This window comes from Leptosomus discolor, chromosome 12 (genome assembly GCF_034619465.1).
Source record: "Leptosomus discolor isolate bLepDis1 chromosome 12, bLepDis1.hap2, whole genome shotgun sequence".
Classification (NCBI taxonomy): domain Eukaryota; kingdom Metazoa; phylum Chordata; class Aves; order Leptosomiformes; family Leptosomidae; genus Leptosomus; species Leptosomus discolor.
In genome coordinates, this window is record NC_141402.1 from 14,032,323 (window position 1) to 14,045,189 (window position 12,867).

At 51.9% G+C, this 12,867-nt stretch overlaps 1 protein-coding gene across 1 annotated transcript; it reads right to left on the minus strand.

Moving 5' to 3' along the window:
* Nucleotides 1-10,801: 10,801 nt before the first annotated feature.
* Nucleotides 10,802-11,476, minus strand: CDKN1C (cyclin dependent kinase inhibitor 1C). Its single transcript, XM_086472396.1, has 2 exons — nucleotides 11,020-11,476; nucleotides 10,802-10,923 (listed from the first exon to the last, which is right to left on the minus strand). Exons 1-2 carry the CDS (start codon nucleotides 11,474-11,476, stop codon nucleotides 10,802-10,804), a joined length of 579 nt encoding a protein of 192 aa, XP_086328522.1.
* Between the last annotated feature and the right edge of the window lie 1,391 nt (nucleotides 11,477-12,867).

Below are 12,867 nucleotides of genomic sequence, written 5' to 3' on the forward strand. Positions count from 1 at the left end.
CCAAAACGGGTCGGGAAGAGATGCTGAGGGAGGTGTGCCCTTCTCCTCGGGGTCTCCAGGGTGTCACTTAGTTTTAGTAGGATGAGCTTGTCCCCAAATGGGGTCTGTGGCCTTTGAAATGCCTTAAAAGTGGTCACACTTAAAGGCTTGCCTCCAACAAGGAAAAAGTGCCAAAAGAGCAAAAGTGGCATTTATTTTTCCCTCTTTAAAGACAGCTGGACAGTGCTCGCAGCAATTGCACAGGGTGAAACCCAGACTCCTTCCCCGCCTCCTTTTTTTCGGGGTGCAAGTTAATGGGTCTCACTGCATGGTGGCGACTGGCTGCTGCAGCTCGGCTGCGGAGGGGTAACTCAGGGCAGAGCCAGGTCTCGGGCTACCCCTTCTCATGGATATTTAAGCGCCTCACTCAAGGCTTTATAACTTGAGGGGGAGGAGAGGATGCTGTGCTTCTCTTCTTCACCCGATGGCAGGATGATTTTGCCCCTGGGGCAGGAGGTGTGGGTTCGGCTGCTGGATTTTCATCTAGAAGAAGGGTTATTCAAGGCAGGTCAGCCAGGTAAGCATCCCAACTGCTATGCTGCTAGCGCAGCAAGCAAACCCCTCAATTCCTTTCCCCGCAGCCATATTTTTAAGGCACTTCTGCATTTTGGGTGGCACTGGGTTTGGAAGTATGCTCTACAGCAAATCCCGCAGCAGCAGGACAGGCTGGAGGATCTGCCCCAGCTGCCAGCGGGGCTGGATGTGGGTGAGGCACCACCAAGCTTTTCAGCTGGACCAAGGCTGGGGGCCATGGGGGCACACACAGGCAGAGCTGTAGGATGGCTTGGGGTGAAATGAAATTGGAGGTGGCACCTTCATGGAGCAGCAGTAGCTTGGCAGAGCAGAGTCGCACTCTGGGCTGACAGAGGTACGCAACGCTAAAAGTCTGTTCCCATGATGGAGAAGTGGGAAAAGTACTTTAATGTCAGAAAAATCTTCAAAACTATTTAACAGTGCAGAGAGACAAACTTATCAGACAGCTTATCATTTTCTGTCCAGTCATAGATCTACACTTTATTTCTCCAGTATGGTTTGTTTTGTTAGAGCAAGACGCTGATGTTTTCTTGCTTACTCTGGGGCAGATTAGCCAACTGCTTTGCCTGAGTGCTCCTTAGTTTTCTGGCTTAATTAAAGCCAGCCTGCAAATGCTGACCCAGGTGTTATGCATGCTGGCAAACTGCTGGCACAGACACCTGGATCTGTGTCTGCAGGCTGGGGAAGCTGCTCTGGAGCAACGGATGGTTGTCAGGTAGTAGAAATTGTTTATATATATATATATATATATATACATACACATGCATTTTAAACTTTTGGGTTTTGAATGATTTTTCTGTTGTGATTTTTGGAGCTTAAGAAAAACACCTGTTAAAACAATCATCATCCATTGTGATTGTGCCCTAAGAAAGAAACTGTAGGCTTCAGCTTTGGGACTTGTGGGTGTGAAGGAGTCAAGCAATGCCTTTGCCTACCAGGTAGGACTCTGAACTGAGGGGGCATGGGGTGTCCATGCAGTCCGCTTTTTGTCTCTCTCACTGCTGGGGAATCACAGCTCTGGATTGAATTGATCTGTTAAAAAATGAACCCTTGTATTACACTGGATATTAGGGCTTAACAACTCATTGTGAACACAGTCTAATGTGGAAACAGCCATTGACTTTGGGATAACTAGAAAAATAAAAGCAAAATTACAGTAGACAAAGATTTAACCCCAGTATCCCTTAAATCTTCAGTAATTATTTCTCTCACTCTCTCTGTCTCTCTCTTTTTTTAGATGTGGATCTGGGAGGGGCAAATCCCATATATTTTGGATTTTTATGTAAGTTAGGTTTGTTTCTCTAAGAATTCAAGAACATTTATTTGCTTAAAGGCTTGCCAGTAAAAAGGCCCCAGGTCTAATCCCCTTTCTGCTACACACCAATGAAACTTAGGAAACTCTTTGACTATTGACTTTTTCACGTGGAAACCGATCTGCCGAAAGTGAAAAGAAACCATTTCTTGGAGGGGGGAAGAAAAACCTCTATGAAACTCTGTTTTGAAGAAGTCGTCGTCCTTGGCCTGTGGAGTAGCAGCAGCAGCAAAGGCTTTTTGATCCTCAGATTTGTAAACTTGTAGACATAATAATGCCATTTCTCTAGTGTTAGCAGGTGTCCTGTCTGGAAGTTGCTGCCTCAGCCTCCAGCAGAGCTGGGAATTAGAAAATTGTCTGTCTTTCCTGAACCGTGAAGTGCTGCTCTTAAATAAAGGCCAGGTCAGATGTTAAAGGGACATTCTTGTCTCCTGAAGCCGAAATAATCTACAGTCACGTCGAGAAATGAAGGCATCCTCCTCCCAAAATGGTCAATCTCTTTATCTCCCATTATAGTCCGCAGGGTCAAGAAAAAACCCCTTCCGTGCTGACATTTTGCAATATTTCTCCTCAGCCTGTAATTATCCTGGTTCTGTATAGCCAGAAATATGGTAATTGGGAAACTTTTATTCTCTTCCCTTTTTTTTTTCTCCCCCCTGTTGTCCTTCCTCTGACAGAATAGTTCAGTGAACACAGATCAAGCCTCAAATATAAATTCTTTATTTTCTCTCTGCGTGTTAATAGCCCTCAAATGAAATTAGGGTTTTTTTTTTAATTTAATATGGTGAAAGATAATTTTTACACCAAGTCCTTGAAATCTTGCAAACAGGCACAAACCTAAAACCAATGAGCACATCTTTTAATTTGCAGCTAATTCCTTCTGATAAGGTGTCTTTGCGTGCTGTGTTTTATGAGGGTTTGGTAACAGTGGTTATTACGCAAATTATCCCCAAATCTCATGCTGTATCCCCCTGCAGAGGTGGCTCCTGCTGTGCTGCACGTCCGACAGCAAACCCAAACTACTGCTTTTATTCTATTTCTGCTGTAGAAAGGCTGTGCCTGGCCATTGCTCAGAGGTGCGCCTCAGCTCCGGAGCAGTGCTGATGGGGAGCAGGGGTTCCCGCTAGCGGCTCTGGGGTGTCCCCCCTCGCCCCCTGGCCGTGCCCTGCTGCCCTGCTCATGCCCCCAGGTGCTGGAGGGGGAATGTGAAATTTGGCAGGGGGGTGGACCTTGTGTCAAGGAGGTGCCTTTCGCCATTCCAACGCAAAGTAAACACGCGTGTTCCCCCCGTGCTGCCAAATCCAGCAGCCTGCTGCGCTCCTGCAGCTCCTCGCCCGCGTGGCACGGGACGGGGTCCTGCCTGGTGGCCGGTGGAGAGGAGGGGTGAGAGTTTGGGGGTGCGGAGGTGGGTTTCAGGTACCACTGCACCCTCTCCAGCAGCTCCCCGAGCAGAAAAGCCTGGTCATGCAGCTCCAAAAGGTTTGGTCTTGGCACAAAAGGCAGGCTTCCTCCTTTGGAGGGATATGGATCCGTACTCCCTTGTTTAGCGTGATGAAGAAACAGGTTTGGCCTAATGATGTGCAGAAGAAAATGGAGAACCAGGTGCCAGTATTCCCAGTTATGTTTACTCATCTGGGTGAGAGCAAAACCTGGGGGGAAAAAAAAAAAAAAAAGATGCAAAGCTTTTGGGACCACCAGCCAGCAGATGGGATGTTGTACAGCCCTAGCAAAACTGAAGCTATGTTAGCTAGAGCCACGTTTGAAAACATCTCGAGTGAATGAAGGCCCTAGGAAAAGCAAGCTTTGCTAAAACAATTACCCTTGGATGTATGTACACAATTTAATTCGTGCCCAGTGTTTTCCAGAGTAAGTTGTTGTAGAGCTCAGGTCCCAGCATGTTTCAAGCTGCTTAATGTGACCCAAAGACTTTTCCTCAGTATTTTCACGTAAAAACAGATGCAAAGGTGGTGGTGTATTCTGAGGGGAGGGTGGTTTTGGTTTCATTTGTTTGTTTGTAAGGGCTGGTTCGCAGGTGTATTGCCACCAGCCCTCAAAGAGAGCAGCGTGCAAGAGGAGCTGCATGCTTGTGTCCCTCTAATCCAGTATCACTCGAAAACGGCGCCGATCAAAGCATCTTCCATCTCTGAAAAACTCTTCTCCTTCCCCCCACCTCATAGCCAGGCACAGAGGTAGTGTCCTAGGCTTGCTGTGATGGCAAGGGTGGTGGAGCCCATGGTCTGGGGTTGAGGTGCTGCACCTGCAGGAGTTTGGGAGGTTGTCCTGCCTCCCCCTTCCTCGAGAGTCGGCAGGGTGAGGGTGGGACCGATGGGTGACAGGCAGAGGAAAAAAGATGTGGTGAGGTGCAAAGAGTTGCCAAAGCTCAGGTAGTGATTTCTGTTGGTGTAGGGGCTTAAAAAAAAAAAAAAAAAAAAAATTTTTTTAGGTTCCTGTTGTAGTTTACATCCAAGAAATACTCTGGTGCGTTTGATGCGGAACAGGCGAGGATGAGGGAAGACGGGGCCTTGGCTCTGCCCCCTTGTGTCTGTGCACGATGATAAAATCTTTTAATTAAATGATCGCATTGAGTGCACAGAGTGAACGGTGCTCGCTTAATGAGCAGTTGCTCAATTTTGTTTTTCTTGCTGTTCAATGGACGGTGCTATGTCTTATTAACTGTGCGCTATTCAAACCCTGCTCAAAGACATTATTAATTTCCCTGCTGGATTTATACAGTGCTGCTCACGGCAGTATCCAAGCGCTTTCCAAACATTAATGGATTAAAATATAAATGGTGAGTGTTATTATCCCTGTTTAACGATGGGGAGTCAACATAAAAAGACATGGGAGTTAATAATTCATTTGGAGTGCTGATCTAAGGTACCCCATAGCCATCCTCTTCGAAGCCCTGGGCTTCGTCTGGCCAAAACAACGTGCAGAGCCCAGTGCTCGGTGACCCTGGCTGCAGCTGTGGATGCTCAGTGCCTTCTCAAGTCAGACCCAAACGTCTCCTATCGGATGCCCAACCAAGGTGGACACAATTAGTGGCTGCTCGTGAAAACTTGAAGTGCCTTGCCCAGCACTGCACAAAGCCTCTGTTGCAGGAACAGTTCAGGAGGAGCCAACTGTCCTCTGAGGAATAAAAACCTGCATCCAACTGTTGGTGTTGGATTAAGCACGAAAGCATCCTGCAGGCCCTTGCTTTACTTTCTCAGCTTCCCTGGCAGGCATTTACCCAGCTATTTCCCCTTTGCCACCCAGCTCAGATTCATTCTGCGGGGGGAAGCACTACGTGAAGTGCGTAGCGTGTGTCCTGGGGGAAGAAACGGTGTGCATGCCTGTGAAAATGCAGTGTGAGCAAAGGATCTAGGCTGAAATCGTACAGACAGCTCAGGCACCTCCGAAACTTGAGTGTTTTCTTCCCAGTTCTCATTCTGTGTGTAATACAAGTGTGTAATACAAGCACAGCGCGTGTGTGAGAGCACATCAAGTATGCTAAAGCAAATCTGGTGGGGGAGAGTGAGCAGTCCTGGAGTGATGTGAAGTCTAGTGACTCCTCAGCAGGGCTGGGGCCTTTCAGATCCCACACTGCCCTGGACCACAGGGCCAAAAAAAAAGCAGATTATCATTAGCACCCATCTGTAGATGAGTTGAGGGGAGGGATGGGATGTTACCAGGTGAGTTTCATGGGTGTTTGTTGGCAGCAGAGGTGTGTTGGGGCCAGGCAGCCTCTGAAGGAATGTGCAGAATATAAATATAAATGAATATATAATGCAGAATATAAATGCCAGGGCCTGTTCCCTTCTCTTCCCTCCCCTTGCTCACACCGACAGAGTTAAGTGCCCCCTGCCCAGCCTCCTCCAGCCTACCCTAGCCTCAGCTGTGCTTCTGCTCCACCTGCACCCTGTTATCCCCATCCTGTGTTTTGTGGTGCTGCCCCCATCCCTACCTCCTGTTCCCTCTCCCTGCATCCCCCATCCCCATCCTATAGATTGGGACCCCATGACACCATGGATGCAGACGTGAGGCTGCACAACCACCACTGGCCATTGGTTTTCCTGGACCAGAGGCTTGGCCATGTGGATTGGGGAAAGTGGCTCCAAAATTCAGTTTGTCCTGTGTTTTAGAGAGTTTGAGCTACTTTTTTATCTCATAGCAGGGCCTGCTTCAGGGCCTTTATGTTCTGTACAGCTCATCTAACTCTTAAGCATTGTTCTTTCTCAGTTTTTCCCCCCAAATCCGTCCCAACAAAAGTTTCTTGGAAATACATGGCTAAAAATCCCCCTCGGTTTAAAAAACAAACAAACAAAAACATTAAGTTCTTTTCATTGGGAATTTCACCACTGACACCAAAAGAGATTGTGTGGGTTTTAGTACTAGATACTGTGCAACGGGAGAGGAGACACTTGATTCTCCTCCTTTCTCTGTGAGTCAGAATAACAGATATAATCCCATCCTTTCATCTTGCAAAAAGACTTCTGGTTTGTGTTTTGGCCTGCTTTGTTGCAAAAATGCTTGTCAAGAAGAACATTTCTGAGAGGGTACAGGCTAGTTGAGGGGAAGGCACTAGAAAACCATTGTGAGTTTGTTCAGTAGCAATAGGTGACAAGGTTGCTAAAAAAATCCAGCTCCCTGGTTAATTACTTTATACTCCCTGGTTAATTATTTCATGTATGCATATATATGTGTGTGTTGGTATATATTCATGTAGTCTTTCTCTTCGTTATCTGTGTTGCTGCTTAGACATGGTCAATGCCATTTCTGCCTCCCCCTGTGCATCCTTTGCATGGATCTCCCCACGTAGCCGCCCTGCCAAGCAGTCACAACTCGTTGCAAGTGAACTGGGCATTTAGTGAATTTATTTTATTTCCATACCCAAACGTAGGAAATTATTCTTTAAAAATGACGGGTTTTTCCCCATCCTGTTACCTACACCTTCTGCTCATTAGCGACAAATATTTGCTCAAGAAGTGGAAAGCAGCTTTTTGTTTATTTTAAGCAATAATAGAACAAGTTTTGGCCCAGAAAGAAAAGTTGCGGCTAGGAAGGAGAATGATTCCCAGTGTCAACCATATGTTGCATTCAGCTAACTGAAGTGGGCTTAATTACTGCTAGATGTTGTTGTGTTCATAAAGATAGCGCTAACCTTTTTTGCCAAGGTCGTTTGCTGATAATTACATTTCCTAAAAAAAAAAAAAAATAAATCTGAAGGACTTTCTCCCACCAAGCTTCTCTTCCAGTCTTCCTGCAGTGCCCTTTCCCTTTAGGTACCCACTGCAGGATTCAAATCGAGAGATGCTCATGCGAAACAAATCTCTGGAGGTTCAGCAACGTTAATGCTCCCATCTTGCTCTGTCTCAGGGCAGGGGAGGAACTGCAGTGACCGTCCCCCAAACATGAGCTCTGCTCCTCGGGAGAGGGAGCGGTGGTGATTTGGGGTAGATTATTCCTGTAATTGTGTGGCTGGCTTCAGCCTGGGATTAAGAAGGCTCAAGTAACGACCTGTGCTTTGTAGCTGTAATGAGTGGCAAGCTCGGTCCTTCAAGACCCCTGATATTTTGAATCCTTTCCAAAAATATTCCTGTCTTCAAATCCAAAGTGGAATTTGGGATTTACTGTTCAGCGGTAAGTGGGTTGGTGGTAACAACAGGCAGCCTCCCTCCGCTTCTGCCTATGCATTCTCATGATAAAGGGCACTTTAAAGCCCCTCTGACAATGAATGAGTCCTAGTTAAATATTTCAAGAACTTCTTTACATGGTTTCCTCTGATGCATGTACTGTTGAGACATCTGTCTTCTGTACTAATAAAGTAGTCTAGATTTAAAATGAACTTCATTGGATTGCTTTGAAACTATAGGCACATATGGTTCATAATTAGCTGGATATCTCTTATAGTTAAATGATTTTTTTTCTCTCTCTCTCTCTCTCTGTCGCCCATTCGCATCAATAATAGAAGCAAACAAAGTTCCAATTGTTCCCTGTTGCGGGACATTATGTGCCTGAATAAATGGATGTTGGCTGTGTCTACATGGATTTGCCATATGGCTACAAAGGCCGAAAGAATAGGGGCAGTGTGCTTTGTGCCGGGGCGAGGAGGGCCGGCCGGGCTGGGTGGGGCAGGGCGCAGGGGTGGCGGGCAGGCGCACACCTTCCCGCACCCCTGCCCGCACACCTTCCCGCACCCCTGCCCGTATCCCTGCCCGCACCCCCGGGCCCTCAAGGAGAGCAGAGCCCAGGGGGCTGCGGGACACCGCCCTCCCCGCGGCGTGATGGAAACCCACCAGCTCCTCTCGGGTGATGCCCAAGAGCTGGAATTATCTTTATTAAAGAGCCCTGTGCCTAACCTCTCCCCAGGGCGAGGGCTTTCCTCCCAGGCCAGGCTTACACCTCGGGGCAGGCAGCAGCTCCTCTGGCCGAGGTATTTGGGAGCTGGGAGCAGGGATCTTTCATTGCAGAAAGTCCTATTATTAGCTGGGGGCTGGGACAATGGAGGTCCCAAAGGCACCTGCTTTCATGAAAGCGAGAGAAAAGCCCATAAATCCTGGAGGATCCAGCTGCCTCACTCCGGGTATTGTTGGCTTTCATAAGGAAAGGGAAAAGCTATTTTTCTTTTCAAAGGGGGGGGGGGGAAATCGTATTGAGTCAGCAGCCACTGATGCGGGCGTGTAAAATAATCCCGTTCTGATTAAGCGATCACGGAGCTGGAGGTAATCAATGTTACTTTTACAGCCAGGAGCGTTTGGCGGCCGTGACGGGAGGGGGGTGGGGGTGGCAGAGAGGAGCGCTGCGGGGGCCAGGGGAAGATGATGCGGATAAACTCTGAGCCTTATTCACCCTGAGCCTTATTCTCTCGGCTCCCTCCCCTCTCTATGAAAGAGCATCGCTGCAGAGCTCATAGGGTTGGGGAGTGATGACCTCGTCCCCCTGCTCACCTGCTGGGTCTAGCATGGGGGTGCAGGACTCCACGGAGGTGATAGGCTGGGGAGTGGGGTCTGAAAGGGACAAATCCAGCCAGCCGGTCCCCATCCCTCTAGGACCACTGTCCCCTCCCGCATCCCTACTTACCATCTGGACTCTCCAGTACCCCAATCCTTGCACCACCTGCAGCCAGGGCCAGACGTAGCCTGTTCCCCCCTCCCTGGGCAGCGCTGGATTTGGGACCCCGAGCTGGGGGACACGTGCCCTGACCCCACTGGGCTGTGTGTGGATCCCGTAGTTTTAACCTGCTCCTGGGCCAAGGGGACCGGGTATCCCCACACACACACTGCCTTGGGTGCAGGCTTGTGACAGCACTGCCACCAAAGCGTTAATGCCAAAATGCCGGTTATTTTGTCTGGCGGGAGGGTTTGTTTTGTCTGTTCGTTTCTCTTTTTCCCCTTTCGCGGTGAGCGGGAAGCGCTGCCTTTCCCGGCACTGGTGCGTTCGCCCCGTAAATCATTGCTGGCCTTGGGCAAGAGGGTGCCAGGAAGTCTTTCCCTGCCGTAGCCACGGCTTAGAGCCCCGTGTCGGGGTTGGGGGGGGGGCTTTGCACACAGTCCCCCCCAGGCACGAGCATCCCCCTCAAGGGCACGGGGGAGCTGTGGTCTGCACGCCCCAGTCGCCGTCGCCCCCCCGCCCCCCCCCAAGCTGTCCCCAACTGAAGGAGGCAGCGGCCCCAGGACGGCCGGGTCCTCAAGGCAGGGCTGAGACAGCTTTGGGTAAAAAACAAAAAAAAAAAAAGGGAGGGAAACCGTTAAAAGTAATCACAAAATGTGCTGAAAGGCCGAATTCAGGGTGTGATAAAGGGCGTGTGCTCCCCTCGCGCTTGGTTAACTGCGGCAGCACTCGCTCGTTTTTAAGGCAAAACGAACTCCTTTGCCCTCCGAATCGCCCCCAAGCTCGGCGCCGCGTCGGGGTCGTGCCAGGGGGGCGCCTGCTGCCCCGCGACGGCGACCGAGCCCCCCTCCCCCCCCCCCAAAGGCGCAGAGCTCGGCTTGGCTCCCCAAGCCCAGGCTGTCCCAGCCAACCCCCACCCCACCCCCCCCCCCAGCCCCGGGGCGTCTGCACAACACACACCAAGCAGCCTTGCAGAGGTTTCCTGGCTTGTATTTTTTATTTAAGTTGTGGCATTATTTGCAATGGCAGTGGTACAGACCGGCTCAGGAACCATTGAAATGGATTTGTCTTCAAGTAAAGTCTAAAAAATATTTTGATTCATAGCTACACATCTTGTGAATGCAAAAAAAAAAAAATCCCACTATAAAAATAAATTTACATTTTGTAAATAACAAAAGCAAATATAGTGCCCTTTGGCTTAACCAAAAGAAAAAAAACCAGACTATTGGATGTCAAAGTTATCCACATTTCTGACATAAATAGAAAATATAAGTTAGTATAACTCTTAAAAAAAAGTTTTGTACAAATATACACTTGCTTTTTTCATTTTCTCCTTTTTCTTTTTTTTTTTTTTTCACTGAGAGCTCAGCAGAGATTAAACATTTCATATAAATGACTTTTAAAGCTTTTACACTTCTGGCCAGTGTACTCACATTAGGCATAATACATTTCTATACAAAACGTAATACATTGCACAGTTGTACGTTAACACTGCTCCGTGCGCGACCGCGGCCGGCGGGCAGGCGCTCCGGCTCCGCTCCGGCTCCCGGTCCCGGCGGGCGCGGGGGGGTCCCGGCTCGCCGCGCCGCCCGCCCCGGTCCCCCGCGCCTCCGGGGCGCCGCGCCTCCGAGGGCGGCCCGCCTCTCCCGTGGGTGCCGTAGTGCAAAAGTCTGGGGAGGAACAAAAAGGAGGAGGGGAAAAAAAAAATCATCAGGGGGGAGGAAAAAAAAAAAAAAAAGGGTGTGGGGGGTGGGGTGAGGCCAGACAAACTACGCAGAAAGCGCCCGGACCCCCCGCCCGCCCCCGGGGCGCGCCTCACCTGGCTCACCGGAGCCGCTTGCGGGGCGTCTGCTCAGCCGGCACGGCGGCGGGGGGCGGCGGGCAGCCGGCGGGGCGCTCCGCCGCCGCCTTGGGCTCCGCCGGCCTCTTCCTCCTCACGAAGAAATCTGGATGGGGGACGGAGAGGGAGGGTGGTTGGGGGGGAAGGCCAAGCAGCCGCTGCGGCGGGACGCCCCCCCCCCCAGCGCCCCCCCCCCACGCACCTGTGATGCGGGCCGTCGGGCCCCTCCGGCGGAGCCGCATGCCGCGGCGGCGGGGCGCGGCGCGGTTCTCCCTGCTCAGGCGCCCCCCGGGCCCCTTGGCGGCGGCGGGGGCGCGGGGCGGCGGCGGGGAGGGGGGCGCCCGGCGGAGGGGGACGCGGCGCCGCCCCACCTGCAGCGTCTCCCGGTAGAAAGCGGGCACGGAGCCGCCCTCCACCTCCTCCCAGCGCAGCCGGCCGGGCCCCGGCAGCGGCGTGTCGGTGTGGAAGTTGTAGTCCCAGCGGCGCTGGTCGTCCTCGCCCATCTCCCGCAGGAGGTTCCGCAGCTCCCGGCCCAGCTCCTCGTGGTCCACCGGCCCAAACAGGCTCCTGCAGACGGGGCTGCGGCCGTGCTCGGCCAGGGCCCGCCGGGCGGAGAGGCGCTCCAGGGCGGCGGCGCCGGAGAGGTGCACGTTGGACATCGCCGCCGGGGAGGACGCGGGGTAGGGGGGGGTGGGTGGGTGATGGGGTGCGGCGGGCTGGGAAGGGATGGGTGCCCCCCACCCCCGCCGCTCCTCTCCTCGCCTACCCTCCGCGCTCCGACCGGCCCTTCCTCCCGCTTCTGAGCCCCTGCCCCCGGCCGCTTGGCTTTTAAACCCCGCTCCCCGCGAGTGCGAGCAAAACAACATTAGCATAATAGTATTTCCCTGCCGCCGGCCCGCCGCGATTGGCGGGGACCCCCCCCCCCCGCCGCCCCCCGGCCCCCGCCGCAGCCCTCCTGCCCGCGCCCTCCATTGGCTGCGGCGGGCAGAGCCGCGCCGCCGCCGGCCGCATTGGCCCGGACCGGCCCCGCCGCGCACCGGGAGGGGCGGCCCCGGCGCTGGCCCGGCCCCGGGGGGCGGCCGCCGCGCTCCCCGCCCGCCGCCGGCCCCGCTCCCTTTGTCTGCCGGCGGCCGCGGCTCCGCTGCAGCGTCCGCCGCCGCGACGTGCGGGGTGGGTTTATTTCCCCGCTCCCGGTGCCTTTTCAGCGCGTAGGGGGTGTGTGTGTTGTTGTTATTTTTTTATAATTATTATTTTTATTTTCCCCGAGGAGGTTTTTCAGCATCCGTGGGGCGCGGGGGTTTGGGGCGGGGGAGGTGGTGCGTGTGGAGGAAAACGGGATCGTTTCTGTCTCGGGGTTTTTTATGACGCTGCTGCAAAACAAAGCGAGATGCTTGCAGATTTCAAAATAAGCTGAAGGCTATTTTTAAAAATAGGGCTTCTTGGCTGCATGGAAGTAATAAGTTGCAGCCTTACTGAATAGAAATACATGAAAACCACAGCATTTTCCTCTCCTAACTTTTAAAACCCACATAATACGTGTTTGTTCACTGCAGATGAACTAATCTCGCTATTGTGTTGCCAGGGATCAGCTGGCTTGTGCTTTACATTTTCTGCAGGTCACTGCAATCATTGCCTTTTGTTGTTTTGGGATGGAGGAGTATGAAAGGAAAGGGAGGGGGGGCATAATTGACACAGTGCTAAAATTGGACCCCAGCATCATCGTAATTTTGATGCGCGCTTTGGAGGCTGGTTGCCACAGTGAGCTTTTCATTTGCAAACAACAAGGGAAAAGATGGACCTTTGTCACTCTTTGCACATTTGGGGACACCCTGGCTTTCCGTGTTCCTATTGCTCTTGCCTTTGGGAAACTCGAACCCCTGAGCAAAGACAACTTGGATGGTTTTATTCCCTAGAAGGAATAAAATTAATTTTAATTGCTAGGGTGGTGCTGGCTGTGCAGAGACTGCCCAGGTGCCAGCTTACTGCAGGGCTGGAGAGACCACAGCTTTAGGCCCCTTAGGGCGATGGTGACTGCAGGCAGGTGCCAGCT